This window comes from Vulpes lagopus, chromosome 1 (assembly GCF_018345385.1).
Source record: "Vulpes lagopus strain Blue_001 chromosome 1, ASM1834538v1, whole genome shotgun sequence".
NCBI lineage: Eukaryota > Metazoa > Chordata > Mammalia > Carnivora > Canidae > Vulpes > Vulpes lagopus.
Genome location: NC_054824.1, coordinates 147,998,783 through 148,023,953, shown reverse-complemented (window position 1 = coordinate 148,023,953; position 25,171 = coordinate 147,998,783). Strand labels below are relative to the sequence as shown.

The 25,171-nt window shown below is 56.7% G+C and overlaps 1 protein-coding gene across 3 annotated transcripts in view; it reads right to left on the bottom strand.

Moving 5' to 3' along the window:
• The window catches only part of COQ8A (coenzyme Q8A), a 37,449-nt gene extending 12,910 nt beyond the window's left edge, over window positions 1-24,539 (bottom strand). The window contains exons 1-4 of one of the 3 annotated variants that reach the window (XM_041750207.1): window positions 24,416-24,539; window positions 7,114-7,298; window positions 3,924-4,313; window positions 3,591-3,657 (exon numbers count right to left, since the gene is read on the bottom strand). In XM_041750207.1, coding sequence (XP_041606141.1) covers window positions 3,591-3,657; window positions 3,924-4,313; window positions 7,114-7,290 — 634 coding nt within the window. In that variant the 5' untranslated portion in view covers window positions 7,291-7,298; window positions 24,416-24,539. Of the gene's footprint in view, window positions 1-3,590; window positions 3,658-3,923; window positions 4,314-7,113; window positions 7,299-17,465; window positions 17,589-24,238; window positions 24,359-24,415 lie in introns of those variants that run through there. The other 2 variants (XM_041750220.1, XM_041750213.1) reach the window with 2 other exon arrangements.
• Between the last annotated feature and the right edge of the window lie 632 nt (window positions 24,540-25,171).

The window sequence follows — 25,171 nt, the reverse complement described above, 5'->3', positions numbered from 1 at the left end:
GAGCTGCCCAGGGATGGGTGTCTGAGGCAAAGCCTACATTTCTTACTTTATAAATTCTGGGCTTTTCCTGTCAGCTTCCAGAGAGACCATCAGCCATTACTTCTCTGGTGCCCAGAGCCACATCCTGCCTGCCGCAGCAGTGGCTGGGTTCGTGAGGAGGAGAGAAGGCTCCATTCCTGTGCCAGGAGAGCCCCACCAACCTCCCTCCCTGTGCCAGAAGGGGACAACTTCACAGAGCACCTGGGGTGACGCGTTCACTTGCTGCTCACTCTGGTGATCGTATTTGTCTGGCCTCCAAAAGACAAACATGTTGGTCTTCTCCCTGTTCCTCTGGGGTTTTATTGTTTATAAACTTTTCATTTTGAGAAAAAGAGCCAGAGCATCTCTGACCAAAAGTTCTGTGCCAGGAATGGATCTGGACCACATCCTGGGGGCCCCTGAGGTGGGGGCTGAACCTCCCTTTCTCTTGTGCTCCCTCCGTACTTCGGCCAGGTCTGTCCTAAACAATTGACTCCTACCCCAGCCCCTCTTCTAATTCCCACTCCCAAAAACTGCCCTACACACACACACACACACACACACACACGTCTGAAGAAGCTACGAACATGCCAAGCCTTGTTCCCAATCTCCTGTGTCAAGACCATTCCTGGATGTGGTTCATACCAATGTACTTGTTCTATGATGGAACCAATCCCCTTTAGTCCTGATCTCAGTCAGGGTAGAGAGAAGCAATGGCGGGGGGGGGGGGGGGGGGCTTCCATGTATGAACTACGGTCAGGAGACTGAGACACAGAAGATGAGCTACATCCATGTCATTTGGGCACTTCCATGTGGGGGCGAGAAACTTTCATCCAGGTGGCCACAGACAGTTTAACAGGAGACAGGCGCCCTCCCTTCCTGTGTGTGAAATCTCGAATGGATGGGGCGGTGCGGGGGGAGGAAAGCTTGTGTCTCTCTGTTCTTTCCCTCATTTCTGAACTGCAGGTCACCGAGCTCCCGAGGGCAGCAGGGCCTCCACCTCCAGGCAGTTTAGGGAGCGGCTGACTTTGCCTGGTGGGCACATCCTCCTACTCACTGGTGTTTGTAACACACGCTGACCCCTTTCCCTTCTCTCTTTACCCTGGGGAAAAATACAATGAATAAGTAAAACCTTACTGGTTCTGGAAAAAGACCCCAATTTTAAAGAAGGGAAAGTAGATAGGCTCCAAAGTCCCAAGGAAGTAGGGCAGGAATTGTAACCCAGATACTGTGATTATCTAAAGCCCAGTCCCGACCCCAAACCCTGTCTTTGACCCCATCTCCATATCACTCCTTCACAAGACCCAACATCCACACATCACTCTGCTCCCAACACATGGGCTGTAAGACACCCACTGCTGACCTTTTCAAAGGTGGGCCTGCCTCCCAGGGGTCTAGAATCACCCCTTTCCTTCATGCCCCTCCCCCCCCCCCCCCCCGGGAAAGATCCGACATCTGTCGGTCTGCTTCGCACCCTCACGAGGGAAAGAGAGGTCGGCGGTGTCTGCTAGAAGAACAAAGTGGGAATGTTACCTCACTCTGCTTGGATGACGACCCGCCGGTAAACCACACACTTCGCAACCCAGTGAAGAGCCACATAAAAGGGATGCTTGCAGCTCTGGAAACAGTTTTTTGCAACACACATGGTTCTAAGGATCCAGGATATTAATTCCGACTGCCTTCTACTCAACTCCACTCTATTGCTTTTTTAAACTCCTGCCTTAGCCCACTACATTGACTTCCCGCCCGTGGAAGGGTCAGAACACACATTGTGAGAACCTCGGGGTGAGGCTGAAGGCCCGGAACTCACTCAGGAGCCCAAGTGACACGTTCCTCCCAGACCCAGCCGCTCCCTGCCACCACCCACCCCCTGGAAGCCTGACACAGCAGCCACCAAGTGTTGGGCAACCCTCCAGCGCACACCGAAGACGGCTCGGGGCCCTGGGAAGCTGTCAGCAAGGGCTCCAGAGGCTCCTGGTGGCTAAGAGCACCTGCTCACCCCAACCCCGACTGCTACCTGGGCGGCATCTGGCCTGAGGGGAGCCCTGCACTGGGCCTTGCTAAGGCTGCCTGTGTGCCCACACACCTGCCTACTTCACTGGTCTTCCTCAGCCCCCGACCCCAAGAATTCATGGCATTTGAATTCTTGCTCTCCCTGGCTCTGCCCTCTCCCCAAGAATTCATGGCATTCCACCAAATTCTAATCTACCCCCACGACCTTCTTTCTGGCCACTTGTCCCAAACACCCCCTCAACTAGCCTCACCGCAAAGACCCCCAGGGGAGAATTGCATCACTCCAAACCTGTCAGCCAGGCAAAGCCTCTGGTGAGCCAACCTCGAGTGGTGGGGAGAGGGCTGGAGAGGAAGGCCACAGAGCAGGAAGGGACAGTTCTGGCAGTGGGCCTACACACTTTGGTAACCAACACCACCCTTTACCCACATGCCCAGCATCCCGCGGACTGAGCCCCCCAATGGAGGCCGCCAGCGCAGATTCTCAAATGTGTCCTGGTAGTAGCACCCCAGGCAGTTACAATGTTCTGCGAGGAACTGGCTGAACACAAGCCCACATGAGGAAACAAAGCACAGACTCTGTCCTAAAACACAGATGATACTTTCAGCCAGATTCTTGAGCTGCTAAGGAGCAGCAGCTGCCAAATTTTAAGACTGTGATGATGGAACAAAAGCTTCAAGAAAGTTCCATCCAATGAACGCAGTGGGCCCTGCATGCTAGGAAGACGGAGCATGACCATGCTCTCAGAGCCCACACAAGGCCAGGCTCCTGGGCATCGCAGAGCCAATTCCAAACAAGGAGCAGGACAGCATCTTGGGAGAAGGGGTGGCTGAGGACGGCGTGTGTGATGGCACACGGGAGGGGGACTCAGAAGCCAGCCTGAGCAAAGCACAAGGCGAGCAGGTCCCAGCTCAGACACACACGGTGACCTGCATCTTGCTCAGGAGGCAAGCGATAGAAAGGACGACACAAGGTCATAAAAGCAGGTCCGAGTGCTATAAACCTTCGCTCTAAAATCACCTTCGACTCGGCACGGGCAGCCTGGACACAGTAGTACTTAAATCTCCATGGAAAAGGACACACCAAGCTCCCAGCCACAGATTTCTGGATGGCAGCTCAAGGCCAGAGCCCCCAGTGAGCCCCCCACTGACACCCTGCAGGCCTGTGGGGGTCCAGCCAACGAAGCCCCGTGCTGCCAGTCAGGGACCAAAACCACTGTGGGAGCACAGCTACCCGACGACGACTGTCCACTGGTTGCAGAGGGGCTCCGTGGCCGGGGTGGTGCCAAGAGGACAGGGCTGACATCACAGACAGCACACCCGAGGGTGGCCCAAGGAGCTCACAGCAGAGTGTCAGGCACGCTCACCCCCAGGGGCCAGCGGAGGCAGAGTGGAGTCCAGTCCCATGCTCCTCCCTCAGAGCACAGGGTCAGAAGGGCAGCACAGGAGCCAGCGCCCCCCTACAGGACACCCTGGTCCCTACCCTCTCCCACCTCCACAAAGGCCCCGCCAAGGGCACGCCAGGGCAGGTGCAGTGGCACAGGGACCCTTAGCCAGCTTACCTCCGAAGTTGGCCAGGCGCCCAATTCGTGTAACTGGCACCTTCCGTTCCCGAGCCCGCTCACTGAGCTAGAAGGAGTAAGGATAGAGACCTCACACCATCGGCGACCAGGCCCAGGACCGCCCTGCAGGGTCTCACACTGCCCCCCAGGAGCCCTCCCCACCCCCACAGGCAGCCGCACGGGCAGGCAGCACACTCCCCCAAGAGGAGGCCCCTGGATCCCTGAAAATGGCAGGCCATGGCATCCAGAGGGTGCCCCGGGAGGGCCTGACACCAGCGCCACAGCGAGCAGCAGCCACCCCAGCCCCGCTCCACAGGGCCCTCTGGGACGCACCATCTGCTTGTGGGGCTTGCTCTCTGGGCGAGCCTTGGCCTGCCGGGCCTTCTCAATGTCCTCCGTAGTGAGGCCCCCCACAGGGGACTGGTCCTGGTGGAAGAACCTTCGAGGAAGGCCCGGGACAGAAAGGGGGGCTCTGGGGTCTCCAAAGAGCCTCCTGGTGACTGTGCCCAGAGGGGAGGCGGCCTGGCCCGGGAGCCCAGCTTCCCTAAAGGGTCCACTAGCGACGTAGGCAGGAGCCGGGCCTTCACTTCCAGTGTGATCTCCCCGGTCAGGGGAGGTGGCTGCAGAGAAATCTGGGGGGGCCCCCGCGGTCTGAGGCCCAGAGAACTCCACTTCCACATCATTGAGGCTCTCAGCATAAGACTCTGGGCGCTGATCCTGACCCTATGATGGAAATAAAGCCAGTGTGAGAGGAGCAAGAGCTGGCCCAGAGTTCCTCCCTGTGTGCACCCCACTCTGCACAGAACGACACACACTCCGCAGGGTAAGTGGCCCTCAGCCAGTCCCACAGGTGAGCACCTTCCTGACCCCAACCTAGGAGAGCCAGGTGAGGCCCTGCTTCTGACAGGCTCCGCTCTGGTCCCAGGGAGGCCAGGAGGTCGCTGAGCACCTGCTGGGTGCCTCTCCAGGCCCAGGTGAGTGACCACCATGCTCCAGGCAGCAAGCTCATCATCTGTAAATTGGGGCTCAGGAGGGGCCTCGAGGTCCCAGTGAGCGAGCCAGGCCAGCAGAAGGGGGAGGCAGGGCTCAGAGAAGTAAAAGGTTCACCAGACCAGCACACCAAGAGGATCCACCCACCACCCCAGGCCAGCACCTCACTGCAGATGCGGCTCCCTGGCCGTTCCCCTAAGAGGCTCTCAGCAGGGCTGGACCGCTGGCCCTGGGAGCTGGGGGTGCAGGGACAGGCCAGGAGGGAGGCACCACGCTTTCCCTCTAAGAGTCACATGGACCCAAACTGCAGGCCTGGTTCCTGTTTGAACCCTGAGTAACCCTGAGCCAGTTCCTCATCTAGAAATAAGGCTGCGCGTGGTCACGGAGCTGCATGGGCCACAGACAGGGCTGGGGGGACGGCACGGCTCCTGAGGGCCGGGCTGTGGCTGGCTGCCCTGGGCCACAGGGATGGGCTCAGGGCACGGGGTCACACGGGGCACCCCCCCGAGCCTGCTCGCTGCCGTCCTGCTACTCGCCCTCCAGAGGACCAAGAGAGCCTGACCGACACTCTCCCTTCATAAAGGGGACAGTGAGGCTGGGAGAACCGACGTCATCCAGTAAAGGCCTAGCAGCGCAGCAGCAGAGCAGGAATCGCCAGTCCCACTGGCTGCCCTGTGACCCCCGACAGCACTTTGTTCTGCACACAGGTGACCTGTACTTGGATTCAGCAGCTCTGGTCAGGTGCTGGGGAAGCACTGGAGCCAGGGAAGCTGGGAGAGGCCGCGGAAGCTCCCCAGCAGGGCCTCCTTCTACCCCAGGACTCCTACCATGGCCTCCTGGCCCGCAGGACCTCAGTGGCCCTGAACTCAGTGTCCACTCAATGAAGAGGTGACCAAAGCCCTTGAACATCCAGAGGGAGGGGCATTCTGGATTATGTGGCCCCCATCCCCTCAGAGAGAAAGATGCCCCAATGATCTAAGCGTTAGGGAAAGAGCAGCACACTGAGGCCCATCACCCCACTCAGTGCCTCCCTTGTGGTGGGACCTGCACTCCCTCCTCCCTCCAAGGGATCCTGCCAGAGATGCCCGGCCTGTCCTTGGGGCACCGAGGGGTCCCCAGTAGGTCTCAGAAGGCCCCCCGCAGGCCTAGCATGCTCTTATTCCTGGTGTTTCACAGGCAAGACACACACCAGGAAGGGGATGGCTCTGTACCAGGGAGGACACTGCCTGGGACAGCTTGGCGGGGGGGGCAGGGCCAGGAGACCCCAGATGGAAGGACTGCCCAGGGCTCAGGCCCTGTCACTCAGAAGTCAGGGACCAGTTTCCCATCTGAGAAGGGGTGATGCCCAGGACAGCAGCTGGGCTCAGGTGTGGGGCAGGGGGAATCACGGGGTTGAGATTTCTGTAAGTTAAAAAGCAATTTTGTGGGGTGACAGAGACATGGTGTCATCACCAGACCCTTAGGGAGCAAGAGGGAGGGCTGGGAATCCTAAAACCCCAACCAGAGGCCTGGGGGCTGCGACAGCCTCATAGCCTAGAGGAGCCTCATGCAGAAGGCCATCAAGCACAGGACAGAAATAGAAGGAGGAGGTGAGGTACTGTCTGCAGCTCATACCCTGTCTCCTTCCCACCTGCAGGGACTCCCAGGAACAGGGCAGGTGGCACGCATGGTGACATGGTGACACCTAGGCAGACAGCGCTCCCACGTGGCAAACCCTATTGATAGCCACCTCCCCACACTCATTCACGCTTACAAGCCTCTCGCTGGGCGGGAAAGGTAGGGGTTTCCCAGGCCGGGGTGCGGAACAGGGCAGGAAAGGTGAGAGGGAAGTGGGGCGGGAGATGAGGCTGCACCAGCGTCCCCCCCAAAAGGAGCGGAGCCCGAGTCAGCGCCTGGAGACCCACGGATGTGAAGCAGGGAAGTGTGGCCCTGGCTGTGGCGTGGCTGGCGTGGCGGGAAGGGCCTTGGACACTGGAGTCTGGGGACACTCGATGCTGCAGTGTGACATCCAGGGACACGTGAGCTCTCAGCTTATACATTGCGCAGCTTCTGCCAATTTTGTACCAAAACCAACCTCACAAAAAAACTGCTAACATCTATCAGATACACAGGGAGAAGGTGCTCGGTCTCCCAAAGGAACTGCTTCAGTGAAGGAAGCACAGGCTCCTTACAGCTGCCTCCCATAAGAACACAGGTGGATGTTGCTTTATTTGTGATTTTTTTCATTTACAAAAATAAAAAGGCTTCTTGAGCATGTTCAGGAGAGGCCCAGGGACGGAACAGGGGCCAGGCAGCAATGAGGAGGGCAGGTGGAGGGGGCAGGACGGGCCTGGACCAGCTGGTGCACAGCCTGTGTCTCCGGGCAGGTGAATTGGTCTGGGCCACCGGTTCCCGAGGGCTGTCCCGGCTCCGTGAGGTTTCCTGAACTACAACCTGAGTCATGCGGCCACAGCCCCATGGGGGACCCCGCTACACCTGGGACAGGACAGGACAGCAGGTCCCCTGAGCCAGCCCCTCCCACCGGCCTCCTCACCTGCACCTGCCCCAAGACCAGGCTGATCTGCTCCGCGGCCGAGGACTGCAGGGCCCTGGCGGCCAGGATGAGCTCCCCGCCGAGGCCGAGATGCTGCAGGTGGGTCTCCACAGCCACCTGGGTCAGCTTGGCAAGGCCTCTGACCAGCATGATGGCATCCCCCAGCATGGCAGCCATCCTCAGGGCTGGAAGAGAGAGGGCCAGTCAGGGTACGTCCCACACTCACGCAAAGGCCTGGGCAGAGGCAACAGGAGGTCTGGTCCTTCCACTGGCCCCCGTCTGATCCAGGCTGGGAGGGGACAGCGAGGGCGGGTCAGGGCTCAAGGACGGTTCTGGGTGAGCCCCTCCCCTGCGCGGCCCAGGCTCTGAACAGAACCCAAGGCTCCATGGAGTCGGGGCTGGAGGCCCCAGCAGTAGGAGGGGACCGTGGGCACACAGACGTCTGCGGACTCAGCCTTCTCCTCACGCAAAGGAAGGGAAGCACCGGCTCTGAAGGAAACGCCCGCCCCAGGAGGGCAGCCCCACTCAGCCAGGGAGGCCTGCAGGGACCACTCTCCCTGAGCCCGGGAGGTACAGCTACTCATAGATACAAGAACTGCAGTGACGGCCAGAGAACCCCATGAAGGCACAGGAGCCTGCAGAGCTGAGATGACCCACTATCACCTGCTCTCACCGTCACTGTCACCGACAGCAGCCACCAGGCTGGGCACTCCACACTCTCATCTGTTTCAATTCTTTATAAACAGCTTGGTGACACAGGTATCATTGTTCCTGCTTCACACAGGAGAAAACCAAAGCCAGAGAGGTTAACTATCCTAAGTGGTGTCCTGAATGGTGGCCCTGGGGTCCAGCCCTGGGGTCAGACCCTGGCTCTCCTCTGTTCTGTGCTCACCACACCATGCTGACTCCCCAAACGCGTGGCCCACCGGCTCCAAGCAGTGGAGGGCCAGGGCCCCGCTCAGGCACAAACAGGCTGCCTACACTCTCATCAAAGCAAAGGGCATTCCTGGAAGGTGACCGTACCCCTGAAAGGGACAGTGGGCCAGCCGGGCCCACCTCCTGCTGTCATCTCACACCCTGGGCTCTGATCTGGGATCCCATACTTTATGGCAATAAACAGGCCTGGCATGAGATCCATAATCAGAGCTCACACAGGGCTGCTGCCAGTGGTCAAACTGGCCAGCCCCCCAGCCCCACTCCAACACACAGATACGCTGGTCTCAGCACCCCTTGTCAAGTGGCGAGGCGCCCATCACAGCCCACACACCCCAGTGAGAGAGGAGATTTCTGAAGGAGATATTAGGGACTTCCGAGGAGGGATGGAGGCCGGGCCCCAGCCACACTGTTCAGAAAGACCCTTTGCTGGTGGCCCCAGGGCATCCACCGTACCCCACTGCCCCAAGGTCCCCCCAGTCCAATCCAGCTAACCAAGGCAGAAGCCTCCCACAGGCCACAGGCTCCGATAATTCCAAACCTCCCTTGTCTATTAATGGATACCACATCTCCCATAGAGCTTCCTAAGGCCTATTTAATTCAGACTTTTCCAAGCTGAAAATTAACTGTCTGAATCTCTCATCCAAATTATGAGCATGAATGAAAGCATCACTAGAGCAGAGCTGAGAAGTGATGTGGGGCAAGTCCGCCCACTCAGTGCTGGCCTGACTGACCTGCCGCTCCGATCCGTGGACGTTCAATCCAGAAAGCCCACTTCTGGCCCCGCGCTCGCTGCAGACGCAGGCCTAGGACCCACTGGAGTCCAGTCCTCAGTCCCCAGTTCTAGGCACATAGGGCCCAGCTGCTGAACGGGCCAGAGTTACAACTACTTCACAATGATGCATTAGAAAAATTCCTTAGGGGATCCCTGGGTGGCTCAGCGGTTTAGCACCTGCCTTCAGCCCAGGGCGTGATCCTTGAGTCCCGGGATCGAGTCCCATGTCGGGCTCCCTGCATGGAGCCTGCTTCTCCCTCTCCTTGTGTCTCTGCCTCTCTCTCTGTGTGTCCCTCATGAATGAATAAATAAAATCTTAAAAAAAAAAAAAAAGAAAAGAAAAATTCCTTTAAAAAATGCTACAAAAATTGACCATATTTTTTGTTAATTCCTGCATCTGTGCGGTATGAGTAACTATGGTCTTTTCCAGTATTTTCCTAACTTTTTTAGTTCATATATACTACTTTCAAAGTGACAAGAAGAAAGTCATCTAAAAATAGCACACATTAAAAAGTAATTAGCTATGTTGCACCTTGGGGGTCGGTCAGTTCAGGTCCTGATCTCAGGGTCATGGGATGAAGCCCCTCGATGGCCCCCACACTGAGCAGGGAGTCTCCTTGGGATTCTTTCTCTCTCTCTCCCCGACTCAAATAAATAAATAAATCTTAAAAAGAAAAAAAAAAAACCTAATTAGTTATGCCTTTCTTCCTGTGCAAACAGTTGCATCCTGTCCCCAGCAATGTTGCAGTGGGGGACAAGTGCAACCCCAACCAGTGAGCACCAGAGAGGGGAGGAGGGGACTCCAGCCGGTGGCTCTACCAGGCAGGCCCTGTCCAGGCGGAAATCACATCACAGAGAAACCACCTCCCTGCTCGCTGTGGGCCAAAACCTGCTTTCCTCAAGTCAACAGATGCTACTAATCAATATACTGTCATTTGTGAGCAGATTCACACGCCGATGAGTCTTTCAAAACCATAGTGGGCCTGCCCGGGCTCTGACAAGTGCTATTTATCTAAGGAGCAGAGGCTGTACCCAAACCTCCCCCAGCTGCTCTGCTGGGTACAAAGTCAGCCGTTCACACCCTCATTGACGCCAGGTACTCGCGTTGCTAAGGAGTGTCTACCCCCGGGCAGCAGGAACAGCAACGGCTGCCAGAAGACAGTACCTTTCCAGAACATTTCTCACCTTCTGTTTTCAAAAAGTGGGTCCTGTGGATCTGAGGCATCCCAATGGGACTCAGAATTCAGCTACCCTGAAATTTTTCTGCAAAACCCCTGCAGGAATGCAAGATCCAGGCACTTGGCTACACCAAGAGGCGTTTTCATCATGATCTTAAATAAAAGCAAAAGCCCCCAAAAAACATTTTTAATACACCAATTAAAGACCTTAGCTGGGGGCTCCTGGGTAGCTCAGTCGGTTGACTGTCTGACTCTTGACTTTGGCTCAGGGTAGTGAGATTGGGCCCCGAGTCAGGTTCAGCACTAAGCAGGGAGCCTGCTTGAGATTCTCCCTCTGTCCCTGCGCCCTGCTCGTACTCACTCTCTCTAAAATAAATAGAACCTTTAAATCGAACAAACAAGCAAAAAGTTTACCTGCACCAGCATTTCATCTACAAGTATTAGAGCCCACTGCTCGCTGAGCAGGTTTTCGGGCCTCGTCTAGAAGTAACAGAGCAACTGAGTGTCCGGCCCTCTGCCTACTTGGTAGGCGGGCCCCAGAATGCCTCGGCGAAGAGGGGACAGCCAGAAGTGCTCGGTAAGCCAACAGATAGATGTAGCAGTTGGGGGAGGCAGCACTCCCGTTTGGGGGTGCCCACTAGGGACAAGACAAAGGCATTCAGTCACCCACTGCACATGTTCACGAAGGTCCCCTCCTGGGGTTCTGGGCCGGTCCTAGCAGGCCCCAGGTGAACCTGCCCTTGGCCTCAGGGCACTCCCAGCCATGGTGCCATGCAGGCACTTCTATGATGAGACAGACGCCAGGGAGAGGGCCGAGGACAACTGAGGCTGACACACCAGGGTCAGGTGCAGAGGAGGCCGCTGACTGACAGAAAAGATGGTCCTGGGAGCAGGACACAGGGTTCCATCTGCCAGGGTTGCTAACGCTAAGTGCATCACTCACCAACACATCCCTCTCCAGCAGGAGGCGGCTTTGGGTGGCTCCCCTTTTCTGGTCCTAACATGCTAAACTGTCATAAGGGATGTAAATAAAGATGTTATCTAGAGAGAGAGAGAGAACGGGAACAGACACAGCTCACTGTCCCCAGGGGCAGAGAGGCTGAAAAACACAGTCCCCAAGCTCCAAGAATTCTCCTAATGAACCTTCACTCTCTGACCTTCCCCAAGATTTGGGATATGAGCTCACTCGTGCTAGAGGATAGACCTGGGTATTCAGACCCACACATTTGCAGGGAATTATCTGGGCCGTGGGGACCTTCACATCTGGTCTCCAAAACGAAAGAACACCCACAAAGGGACACCTACCTGGCCAGAATAAGATGTATCAGCAGGAGAATGACTGTGTTCTCCTGAAAAGATCAAAGTAACAGGCAGCTCTGCAGCCAGAAAGCAAAGCAAGGCATCAAGCACCTGTCCACTCCCACTAGCAGGAATGCATCTTCGGGGAGAGTTCCCACACACATCCCAAGCACCCCCCACTTGAAGCCAGGACCCACCATCAATCACTCGTCTCTCCTCTCAAGGGGACAGCCAGAGACACGGTGGGGATTTACCAAGCCAGGGTTAGATCCCCTCCATGGCTCTAAAGTGAGGCATAACAGAGCAGCCCCATCTGAACAAAGCCAACCAGAGCTAGGGTAGCTCTGTTTCCAACAACACACAACCCCACTCTGGTCTCCTCCACACTGAGGGGACCTGAAGCCTCAGGGTCGCTGGTAGAAGGACCCCAAAGGAAGCTGCACAGAAAGCTCTTTGTCTTGGGGAATGTGTGAAGCTTCATCCAGCTGTCTATCCCCTCCCACGGACACATCACCCCCCACGGCACCCCCATGTCCCACCAGCATCAAGCTCCGTGTATCCAAATGGCCATCACCACCCCCAGACCCCTCCTGGGCTCCCCATCCTGAGGAATTCGACCACCAACCACTTCTCTCCAATTGTCCCCTCACCTCCCCTGGCCCTGGCCCCTTGCTAACCCTGCTGCTCCTAGTCTCTGTTCCCCCTCCCAAACCACTCCCCAGCTTCTCGACCTCTCCGAGGTTCCTAAGGGGCTGAAAGAACTCTTGTGACCTGGCCACCCCACACTCCAATTTCTCTCCTTGTCCTCTCCATTCACTGTGTCCCAGTCAGGCCCACCCAACTCTCCGGCCAGCCTGGGCACGGGATCACGCTCTTTCCCTTCACCACTCCCGGCCCAAACATCACCTCTCCTGAGGCAGGCCATCCTTCCCCCAGGATGGCAGTGCCTGCTGTACCCCTGCCTGCATCACCATCTCCTCCCCCAGGGGCTACCGGCCAGGGCAGGGCAAGGACTACACCTGTCTCCCCATGCTCTATCGCCAGCACCCAGCTCCAGGCTCAACACAGAGCAGGCAGGTAATCAATAACCCTGAAACCGAATGAACTCAACGAGTCCCTCGAGTCCCTCGAAGGCTGCCCTTTGTGGGACGGGCTCACACCTGCTTGCAGCTTTCATGTAGATTTGGAATCAAAGGCCCCCAGGGGGCCTGGTGGAGGCAGGGACACCAGAGTCCCCAGGGGGCTTGGTACAGCACAAACTGCTGGGCCGGCCCTGGCTCTCAGGGGCCCAGAAACCTGCATGGCTCGCACACTCCCTGGGGCTGCTGCTCGTGCTGGAGCCCCAGCTCAAGATCCCCATTCTGGAGGACCAGGCGGACAGGGAGCAGAGGTGGCCCAGGCAAGACCAGGTGGCAGAGATCCTTCCCAAAAGTTTCTTCCGCTGCCCCTTCCCCGAACCTGGCTTCTGGGTCCGTGGAAACCCCGGCCTGCACTTTCTTCTGTTACTGCCTCAAGAAGCTGGACAAGAAATGAATGAGCTTAAAGATAGGAGCCTCAGACTGTCACTCCCCACAGGGCCCGGACTGTCCTCTTCGGGAGGCCCCAGGGTGGGGCTGCCTGTGACCTTCTGCCCCCTCCTCGGCAAGAACAAGCCTTACTTTGGGCTGGAACCTTCTCAATTTTCAGCCTGTGTGGGCCCTGAAAAGTTCCTTTACACGCTTGAAAGTTTTTTTCCTCCACTCTAAGTAAACGAAAACAGCAGGTGACTCAGGGGACCGAGGAATGTGCAAGCCAGGGAGATCCAAACTTTGAGATCCAAATCCAGGACCATCTGCAGCTGTGCCCTTGGCCTCAGCCTTCAAAGTCACACCCGGGGCCCAGCACTGGCCTCCAGCAGGGGCTCCAGGCTCTGGGCTCCGGCCAGTGAGGATCACCCAGGCTCTCGCCAGCAGCTTCAGAGACAGCCTCCTGGGCTGGTGACCGAATACATGAAGAAAGACCAGGGAAGACACAGAGACAAACAGCCCCCAACATCTGCCAGCTGCAGCTGGGCCTGGAGGGTCACCTCTCCACGAGAGTACAGGCCATCAGGGCCACGTCACCCCGGGAGCCCCCGCACCTGCAGCAGCAGAGCCAGACACAGAGAGGAAAGGGGACTCAGGGCATCTCCTAGGCAGAGGAGCTCCTGTTCCCTCGGGAGAGGCTTCCTGGCCCGAGGGCTGCTTCTCGGAGCTGGTGAGAAGTGCACACTCATGAGCAAGCCGAGCAGCAGGCACTCTGACACTCCACTCCAGGGCATTTCGCCAGGTCCCCAAGTGTTTCCATTCTGCAAGGAGCAGAAGACAGGCCCGGGGTGCTAGCCACAGTGGAGGTCCTCACTGAGACTTTACCATCCACCAGGCTGAGAGCTGAGTGTTCTCTGCATTCTCCCTCCATCGTTCTCATAAGCTAGGTGCTATTTTCATGTCCGTGTTTGAGATGAAGGCACTAAAGTACAGAGAGATTCCATAACTTGGCCAAAGTCACACAGCTTATGAGAACTGGAGCCAGGAAGGGCTTGAGTCTATGGGCTCAGACACTAGGCAACCACTTAACAGGGAAAGCAGAGAAAACCAAGCTGAAGGGTGTCCGAGTATCTCAGGCTAGAAGCCTCCACTCCTGGCCACTAGGAGATCAGGATGGTCTGGGTTTTCTGGTATGTTGCCCTAGGTGGGCACCAGGCTGGGGGGTGGGTGCTCAAAGAAGCAGGAGAGGCTCCCTCACCCCAAGGATGCCCAGGGCTCTGGAGCACAGGGGGTCCTGAGCAGCCCCTCCTCCCTCTGGTAAGCAAAGGAGGGCCTAAATGCCCACCTGCCAAGCACAGGGTCCTGACAGCAACATCATCATCTGACTAAAATCTCATCAAAGTTTTCTGCTTAAAACATGAAAACAGGGGCACCTGGGTGGCTCAGTGGTTGAGTGTCTGTCTTCGGCTCAGGGTGTGATCCCAGGATCCTGGGATCGAGTCCCACATCAGGCTTCCCACAGGGAGCCCACTTCTCCCTCTGCCTATGTCTCTGCCTCTCTCTGTGTCTCTCATGAATAAAAAAAATAAATCTTAAAAAAAAAAAAAAAACATGAAAACAGGGACACCTGGGTGGCTCAGTGGTTAGGTGTCTGCCTTCAGCTCAGGGAGTGATCCTGGCTCCAGGGATTGAGTCCCGCATTGGGCTCCCTGCAAGGAGCTTGCTTCTCCCTCTGCCTGTCTCTGCCTCTCTCTGTCTCTCTCATGAATAAATGAATAAAATCTTTAAAAAATAAAAAACATGAAAACAGTGCTTGTCTCAGGAACTGAGGCTGATGAAGCTTCAAGATTCTCTGGAGCCTGGCGCCCCAGGGTTCAAAGCCTGACTCTGCTGTAAAAGTGTCTGTGCCTCAGTTTCCCCATCTGTTCCCAACAGAAGTAGGTTAGACAATCCATACAGTGGCACTTAAGACCCCAAGAACTGGCACACAGTAGGCATTCATCACCTAGCAGACATTCTGGAATGAGGTTCAGCCCGGGGAGACCAGAGGGCACATGAATGACAGCAGTTTGGACAATCTTACTTATTTATATCCAGGCACTCAGGCGGGTACAGTATCTATCACGTCTGACTCAGGGAGAGCCATCTCGCCCTCTCCAGGCACCAGCGTGGTTTGTCTATGCTGTGGTGCCAGAGCCCACGTGGAGGCTAGAAATAAATACCCACTGGTGATCCTTACCATGGTCAATGCCACTCCCAGAGGAGAAAATAGGAACTTTCGTTGGTATTTTATGGGAGGAACAGTACGGGGGCAGGGGGTAGGTTGGGGGAGCTCTCTGATCCCCATGACCTTTCTGTCTGCACATCATGGCACACTCCGCCACCAGCATAATCTTCCCGCAGCCCACTTCATCATGCTAAGCCCCTACTCCAATGGCTCCTAGCTGTCTAAAGGATAAACAGGACCTGCCCAAGCTCCTGAGCCTAAGGTTGCGGGCATCACAGTCAGGACCCGGCCTCCCGGCCAGCCTCCACTCACACCGGTGCCAAGGGAACATCACTCCAACCCCTTGGCTTCTGCACATGGAAAACACGCCTCCACCAGCCATGCAGATGGACACCCCTGTGTGTGTGCCACCAGCCTCGGGGCCTGGGGATCAGCTCTGCCCTGACTGGCCAGCTGCTCCAGGCCTGTTCCTGAACCACCCCATAACCTGTCTCTCGCCTAGAAATCACAGCATCAATTGTCAGAACATCCGATCTAAGCAGGAGAGGTGGAAGAGCCCTGAAATGTACGAACACACCACATCTACTCGAGGACGCATATTTCCAGACGGGCCCCAACCTGACCCTGTGCTCTCAGGCGTCTTCCCATCACTGCCCTCACCTCCCAGGCCAGCCAGATCCTGTCCTGCTCTGTACGCTATGTCCCCAGTGCACACATGCCTTTTCTCTCCAGCTCAACTCCTAGGCCCTCTTGGAGGTCTCCAAGGCTGACCCACCCACCTTGACACCCAGACTGATCGTGACCACACGAACGACAAGTGTCACTGCACTGTCACTCAGGAAGGGGGACAGGACCCTGGGTGGCAACCCTGGAGCTGTGGTCGAGGGGTTTCCTTTACAGTGAAATCAGGTATCTAAAGGGTTGTGTTTAAATGTGGCAGATTGAGCAGGGACTTCACAGACATGTCCGCACTCTGAGCCCTGCCATGTATGACTATGTCACCTTCCGTGGCAAAGGAGGCTTTGTACATGGGATTCAGTTAAAGATCCTTAAGATGGGTGGATTGTCAGGATGGGCCCAATTAATCACAGGGTCCTTATGGGAGGGAGGCAGGCAGGTCCAAGCCAGCAGGAGGTGTTTCAGCAGAGCCTGGGGTGCAGGTGTGAAAAAGGCTGGGCCCCGGAGGCTGGGAAAGCCAGGGCCACTTCTGCCCTTGAGCCTCCAGAAAGGACTGGTCCTGCTGACATCCATCTTGGGTTTCTGACCTCCAGACCATAGAATAATAAATCTGCAGTGTTTTAAACCACTGGGTTTGTGGTCCTTTGTCAGAGCAGCCATAGGAAACTTGAATACAGGGCCTATTTTTAAATAGCAAATCGCTGGGTTGGAAAGAGGGCTGGGCTGTATTCTAGACTACTTTCCCAATCATTCTTCTAAAATAATTGGTGTGGTCACCCCACAAGCAGCACTGAGTGCCGACCAAGTGCCAGATTCTGGACTACCCACAGCCAGCTCAAAACACACCCCCGTTCCCAATGAGATTCCTGCCAGCTTTCAGGATCAATGCACCCATGTTTCCTGAGGCTCAGGTCCACATGCAAACCGTTGCTGATGATCTGCTACATGCCAAGCACTGTGCAAGGCCGCTAAGGGGCCGCAGGGGCCGCTAAGGCCGCAGGGGGCGCTAAGTCCAAGGAAGAGCTCCCCACTGTCAAAATGCTTTTCATCAGCTTTTACCCTCTTAATCTTTCAAGACACCTCCACCTCACATCTACTTTTCCCGTGAAACAGTATTAGTAATGAGTGGCTACCACTTCAGGTCCCCTGTGTGCCTGTCCCTTACACCACTCCTTGCCCTACCGAAACAGGTGTGCTCCCCATATGCGGGGGAGTGAAAGCTCAGAAAGGGGGAGAAATGTCCTGAGAGGCCCAGAAATGCCAGGTGCCGGCCCTTGTACCATGGCCTGGCTCCAGGCTCCAGTCCTCCCCTTGCTGCCCAGGGCGCTAAGGGAAAACCAGGTAAGAAATCTGCCCCCACATCAATAAGTCACCATTTTAAACCCAGTCTTCTGGAGACACAGCAAGGTTCATGCCCTGAAAAGCATATCCACCCGGTTGCAAAAATCATGAGTTGCAGAAATCTTCGAACTGGCAGGACTCTCAAAGGCCATCTGGCCAGACTGCCCCTTCTGGAAAACTCCCCAGTTACCTGAACTAAGAGTGTTGGCTTCCTAGCCCCCAGGGTCTGAGCCTCGTACTGGTCTCAGACATAAATGGCAGAGAGAGGCAGGAGCCCCACACTGAGGGCCACCTCAGGGTATGCAGGAGCCAGAAGGAGATGCTGGGTACGTGGCCCTCAAGACTGCCACAAGGACACCCAGGACCAGACTTTGTCAACTGCCCCTCCAACACCACACACAGCCCAGACCCCTTACCACACGGTGAGCCTCTGGAGAAGGGCCTCTCCTAGGCACGTGGGTGGCTCAGTGGTTGAGCGTCTGCTTTGGCTCAGGTCGTGATCCCAGTCCCACATCGGGCTCCCCACAGGACACCTGCTTCTCCCTCTGCCTGTGTCTCTGCCTCTCTCTCTGTGTCTCTCATGAATAAATAAACAAACCTTTAAAAAAAAAAAAGAAAAAAGAAGAAGGGCCTCTGCTACCTGGTCCTCTACTCCCCACAGAGGCCCACTCCACACCTCATCTACCCCCAGAGCCGAATACCCGTCTGCACCTGGGGTACTCCCTAACTTCTGGAGCCCCAACATCTAGAACCCAGAACCAGGGGGTCCTGTCCACACACAGCTATCACCATGGTGGCAGCAGTATCCCCTGTGCTAACGGGGGGGCGGGGGGGGGGGGCGGGGGGCGGAGATGAGGCCACAGGTGGTGTGCACAGGGGCCCCAGGTGGGGTGGCGCTTCTAGTACTGGCCATTGTGCCCACTCTCGACAAAAAATCGAGAGGGGAAAAGAGGGCAAACCAGCAGGCCTGGCCCAGCAGCGGTGAAGTCCACTCAGGCCCAACCATGCGCAGGGCCCAGCCCTACACTTTACCAACTGCTGGCAGTGAATGAGTGCAGGAGCCAGGGCCAGAGATCTCTCCTCGACCTCAGAGAGATGGGAGATGTCTACTCCGACTCCGGCTCCCGCAGCTCACAGGGCAATCCATCCTCACCTCCACCCTCCTCCCAGCCAGGACCAGCACCAAAGACAGAATGTGCCAGGAGGGAGGAGGTACTACCGGGCCTGACCTCAGGCTCTGGCCCTCACCTGAGGAGTTGTGTGTCAACAGTCCCCATGACAGCGGGACATTGCCACTGGGCCCCTAGTTCCCAGACCTGGGCAGCTGGGGACGGTGGACGGGGGAGGACAGACGGTGAGGCCCCCGGGACACCCACCACGTATGATCTCGGTACTTGGTCTCCTTGGGCCTGCACTGCCTCGTTTCCTCCTGTACAGAACGGGGTGGCTTCCCGTGATGGTGTCCAAATTGCAGACTAGCACCCCTTTATCCCGAGTGCAGAAGGCTGATCCGGGAGCATGGCCAGGGCTGTCCAGACCCAGGGAGACCTACGCTCTGAAGAACCAGAGCGCTGGCCCAGCCAGGCATCGGGGACACCAAGTGTGAAGAGGTGGACCCTGCTCCTCCCAGGGGTATGTCTCGGGGCACAAGCCCTGGGCAACCCACCTCCCTGCCTCTCCACCATACTCACACACCATGCACTCACCTATTTATATCAGACTTACACACCCACAGTCACAAATATGCACACACATCCACGTGTGCACTCATACACACTTACATACCTGCACACTCGTACATTTGTATTCACACATGCATACCCACCAACACACACTTGTGCGCTCACACTCCGGCACACTTACACACTCATACACCCATGCAGGCTTGTGCACTCACACTCACACCTCATGTACTCATGCACTCAAACATAAGTATGTACTCATACTTATGCACTCAAACATCCTCACACTCGTGCACTCACACTCCACGTGATCCACTCACACACTAACATACACAGACACACATTCACTCACCCACTGGGAATAAGCAGGGCCCCAGTGGCGGGCAGGGGCAGGGCCCAATGGGCAGGAGGGCACAGCAGGACACCCTCTCCTGACTCCCTGGGCCCAGCTCCTCCTCCATCCTCCACTAGGACTCTCCCCACGCAGCTGTGCTTTTGCCTTCACTCTCTCCTCCCACAAAAACTTACCTCCTCACGTCCACAAACCCTCTCCCTCAGCCTTCGTGTACCAAATACAAAGATCCCCCCACTAGCTGCCCCTCCCGTGCCCTCCTGTCTGTCACACTGTGGACCCCAAGCCCTTCCCTGATGCTCTCAATGGCCCAGCCCACAGCTCAGGGCACCTGACCCATCCAGTATCACTCCCCTCTGGGTTTCCCACCAGCCCCACTCTCTCCCCTAAAGCCTTTCCTTGGCTCCCATGATTCATTTTCTCATCCCGGTCCAGTACCAATGTCTACATCAGTGCCTCCTCCTCCACCTCCCACCCAGGCCAGGGAGGCCCTGGGCCCAGTCCTGACCCCCATGCTCCCTGCCGACTGCCCCCGTTCTCTGGGCTGTCCCGGGTCTGTACATCTCTGCTCTCAGCCCAGGCAGGCCATCTCTGCCAGGGAGCTAGTTCTAGAACCAACCCAATCACACACACACACACACACACACACACACACACACACCATGTAACCCCTCCAAGCCCCACAGACATTGATGACAGAACACAGGGGAAAGTGGTGCTGATGAAATCGTTCTACACTTTGACTGTGGTAATGGTTATGTGACATTATGCATTTGTGAGGTTTCTTTAATTTATTTATTTATCTGAGAGAGAGAGAGCATGAGCAGGGGGAGGGCAGAGGGAGATGGACTCCTCACACAGACATCACTCTGAGCCCAGAGCCTGAGGTGGGGCTCAGTCCCAGACCCCAAGATCATGACCTGAGCCAAAATCCAGAGCTGGCTGCCCAACCACCTAAGCACCCCCCAGGCGCGTTGTGACCACGTGCACTTCTCAAATGGCACAACCACCCACTAGAAAGGGGGAAGCTACTGCACACAAATTACATCTTTATAAAAAGAGGCAGTTGAGGGGGCACCTGCCTTCGGCTCAGGTCATGATCTCAGGGTCCTGGGATCGAGATCCATTTCAGGCTCCCTATTCAGCAGGGAACCTGCTTCTCCTGCCCCCGCCTGCTGCTTCCCTGCCTGTGCTCACCTGCTCACTCTCTGTTGAGTAAATAAATAAAACATTAAAAAAAAAAACACAAAACCAAAAAAAGAGGAGGTGAATCCCACAGGTACCTCAACCCCCTCCTGTCTGGAACATCACCATCTCCCCCCAAACCAGCTCCTCCTCCTCCTGCACCCTCGGTTTTCTGCAGTAACACCACCATCCACTCCAAATAGATCCTCCCCACAACTAGAAACCTCAGCCCTCAGTGGCCAACCAGCCACTTAACCTGGACACTCTACCTGCACAGATTTATATTCTCTCGAATCTGCGCCTTGCATTCTACAATGCTCCCAGCCCGGTCCCCACCACCAGGGACTCAGGCCACCCTCACTTCTCACAAACCACCTCACTGGGCCCCCTGCCTGTCTACCCTGACCTGCCGTCCGACTGCTCTGCAAACGCCAGCCCACCCTGGCACCCCCCCATGGCAACGTCCCTTGGCGGCCAGACCTTTGACCCCTCTGGGTCCCAGCCTCTAAGCATTTCTCTCTCTGGGGGACACGCATATGGCCCTTGGGTCCCAGCACCTGGGCCTCATGCCATAGAAAGCACTTTCTCCACCTTTGTCCAGCAGATCCAGCTTGCGCTTCGCCCTGGGTCCCCACAGCAGAGGCCTGGTACCGTCCTGTGGGTCTTGCACAGTCGGGCCACAGACCGTGCCATATTGAGGCAGGGAGCTCACGCTCACTCGCTGCTGTCTCTCACTCTATCTCACTGTCTCTCCCTGGGGGCTCTCTAGGCTGCAGTTGCACTCATGAGCAGTGAGTGCCTCTGAGGCCTCAACAAAATGTCAGTAGTGCAATGCCAAGCCTTCCTGGCCCCCAGGCCACTGCTGAGACAAAATGCGTGGAAGCACTGCTCTACCTGACACAAATTCACCCAAACTCACCCAAACTGTAAGGGCGGGGCCACCCCCAAAACGGAGTGAGTGCCTAGAAACTTCCATGGCAATTAAGCATCTCCATTTACTGTGCTTTGTGAACACACTGCTCTACAGCAAACTCGGTCTTTTGTCACTGGGACTCTGGGAAGCACCCTGACCCTCCAAACTCCTGCCTCTTCCTGCCGAAATCTTGCTCATCCGCAGAGCTCCCCACCAACACTGCTCCTCCAAGAATCCTTCACAGTTTCCACCCAAAGCCCCCTGTCCAAACCACACTGAGGGTGTTGAGATGGGATCTGCACCCCCCCTTACTACAAGCTCCCCGAGTTTGGAGACGAAAGTACTGTCCACTTCAATATTCCCAACACCACGCCTGAGGCAGTCGATCCATCAATAACTGCTCAGCAAGGAGTAAAAACCGTATCTGCCTGTGATTCCAGAGTGGCTTTCCCTAGGGGACAGGATGCGGAGGGGCACTGACCCGCAGGGCACACAGGGACCAAATGTAGCCCTGCTGCCCTTGCCCAGATGGGACAGGAGGATATTAAACAAAAACCAAAACTGCCACAAGTCTAGGGCTCTTGGGACAAGAACGCAGTCACTATTCTAGAACACCCTGAAACGTCTATCTGAGCGAAAAACATTCAGCTCTACTGCGAATCTTCTCTACATGCACACACTGAAAATGAATCACTCACTCCCAAATATGAAGAATAAAAAAGGACATTTTCAGGGTCATTTCTGACTTTAAATCCCCCGTGGGCCCCTGACCTCAAAAGAAATGGTCTGGGGCTTAGGAGCCTGCAACCCACAAGGGACAACGTGCTTGTGGATGGACCAGTGGGCACCCACTCAGGTTTGCAAAGTGTAGGGAGAAGCAGCCTCTCATGTCCTGCGGATGTGTCGTATCCAGGATCCTGGCCCTGCCTGCGGATCCCCAGACCTCTCCCGCCCCACAGGCGCCACTGGAAGAAGCAGGTCCTTGTGCTCCCCATGCCACTCTCTCCCTTCTGCTGATTCCAAGTCAAGGACTGGCCGTTATTCGGCAGGAATGCACGGACTATTTCCAGATGCCACTGTCAGATCAAGACAACTCTCTATCTAAATATTCCTGTCTAATTTTGCACACAGCTCTTGTTTCAACTGACAAAGATAATGACTCAGTGTCCATGACTCTTGATGGAAAATTATCCTGCCAAGTTTGGACTTCTCTAAGCTTCGTTTTGAGAAAGGAGAAGTGACCTCTCTGTCCAGATCCTTTTCTACTGGCAACCAAGGGCACCCAAAAGGCCGCCTAACTAAACCAAGGAATGTTACAGGAAAATCCTGATACACATCCACATGAGTCAATTAACAAGACAGAAATCGTGGGAGATCGGGGCTTGGGATATTTTTCCTTGCCCTAGGCAATAATCACTGTTTTTCAGCTTTTCTGCATCCCATCGATTTGGTACTTTGAACTTTGGGGCATAAATTTTGAACTTTTGGACTGAAGGCAAAATCTAGACTTAAAAATAAAGCATCTTTCTCTGCATCTTTGTCACTGACATTTCAATCAACCATAAAGGAACTGTACAAGTGATACATGTGCCTCTCATGAGGGGCACACAGCTCATGTCAGCATCCCCACACAGAGGCTTGAAATGCAGCCACTTACTCTCTGCACACAGGGCTGGTCCCCTCCCACATCATAAGACACAAGAAGATGACCAAAGCATCACCTCGAAGAGCCACTTGTGGATAATGGAGTTGACCTTTCTGCCAAGATACAGAAGCCTGAAACTTGTTTAGTCACTATTTTAAAACTGATCCATGGTTACTCCACATGCATATCCCCCACTGTCTTGCAAAGTCTCCAAAGATAGAAACCACCAGGCTTCTACTTCTGTTCGCTCTGGACCGTCACTGCCACACATCCAGCAGGCCCCGGCAATGCCCATGAGCTTCTACCTCCTATGGTTCTCCTCTCCCTCCAGTTGCGGGGGAGGGGGTGCTGGGGGGGGTCAGGGGGGGTCCCTTTTGAAGCCCATCTACATGGCTTCTATCACTGGTTCAGGGCAGGGGGCACACTACTATCTCTTGTCTAAGCCTCTCAACTACTCACTCACAGGTCCCAGCACGTCTCTCCAGCAGCATGAGAAGACTCTTTTTATAGTCTTAGCTCAATAGTTCTCAACCAAGGGCGATTTTGCTACCTATGACACATTTGGCAACGTCTGGAGAAATTTCTGATTTCTCTAACAACCAGTGTGTGTGGTTGGGGTGGGGAATTGCTACCAGCACATAGCGGACAGAGACCAGGGATGCTGCTGCACATCCAGCAATGCACAGAGCAGCCCTCCCACAACAAGGAACTGTCCTGTCCATACGTCAATAGTATGAAGACGGGGAAACCTGTCTGCGGTGACACATAGGAAGTGCTCAAACCACCTGGGTCACTTTTCCCTCAAGCTGCCCAAGGTCAGGCCAAAAATTGTAATAACCCTGCACTGTCTAGAAGACTGAACAAAATACCCAGAGCCACCACCAGAGTCTTAAGGACACTGCTCCTGTGAACCAACAGTACCCCCCTCTTCTCCTCTCAGGAGAAGGGCCATCCTGCCAGGATGACCTGTCCATCCACAACAGGACAACTGGCAGGCGAGTATCACGCTGCTGGGATCCTCTGGCAACCCGTTAGGCGTGGCAGGCCCAGCTCTTGGGTCTTCTGTCACGCACACCCCAGGGCCCAAACGAGCCCAAGTTTTCCAACGGGCTGTGCCGGGACAGGCTGACAGGCAGCAGCCGAGGGACTCTCGCCCTTCAGGAGGCTGGCACCCCCAGCGCCCACACCTGCCTGGCGGCCTTCCGGGTCCCCCAGGCCCGCGCACACACTGCGTGGGGCAGAGGGCTGGGATGAGGGACAGGCACCAGCTCAGGCACTCCGGGGACCCCAGTGCTTGCAGAAGCAGGAGGAAGGGCCCATGAAAAGCGAACGGAGCAGAGGAGCAAGAAGGGCCCCTTTCCCAAGTCCACCCCGAACCCCCACCTGCGAAACCCGGGAGTCGGAGCTCCGACCTGAGCCTGCAGCAGGCGGCACGCCCAACCCCGCGCACCGGGCGGTGGGCCTGGGAGCGAGCACCGCGAGGGAACTGGGAGCGGGGGCAGCCGCCCGGGCGCGGGGCACCGGAGGGAGGGGCGCGCGCAGGCGGAAGGCGAGCCCGGCCGTGCCTTCGCGGCGCGCGGCGGCCTTACCCGGCGGCAGGAAGCGGGGCTCTGGGTCACCTTCGCGCCGCCTGCGCGATACCCGCCGCAGGGCCGGCGCCGCAAGCGCCCCGGATCTGTTTACCTAGCCGCCCGCGCCCAGACTCCCCGCCCGCGGCCCCGCCCCCTGCGGCCACGGCCCCGCCCCGCGGGCGCTCCCATTGGCCGAGCCGCCGTGCCCGGCCACACGCCGCGCGGCGCGGAGCAGCGTGCTCGGCCCGTGCGCGCGCGCCGCGGCCAATGAGAGCCGAGGGCGGAGCGAGGGGCGCCCAATGGGGGGCCCCCGGGCGCTCAGCGCTGCCCTTTGCCCTAGTTGGGAAACCTCTACGGCTGGCCGCGCCGAGGGGCGGAGCCTGGGGGCCGCCTGGTGGGCTTGTGCCCGGGGCCGGGGCCTTCCACCTGCCCTCGGCTCGGGGGGCGGAGGACGGGGGGATGAGTGTGAGCCCCGGGACGGAACCTCCGCCCGCCCTCTGCTCCCGCCCGGGACTCGCGGAGCCCCCCACGCCTCCTCCCCTGCCCCCAGGATAGGAGTGTCGTGCCACGTGGGTGTGCATACCTGCGCACGTGTGTGCTCACCCCCCCATAACCGCAGACTCAGATGGGACACTCCGCTGAGAAGCAGGATGCTCCAGGAATCCCCCTGCGATCTCCAGATTTCTTCCTAATGTTTTTTCCACCAGCCTGCGATGAGCTTAGCCACCTCTCACCCTTTGCCCCATCCCCACCTCTGCTCCCATTTTCAGCAAA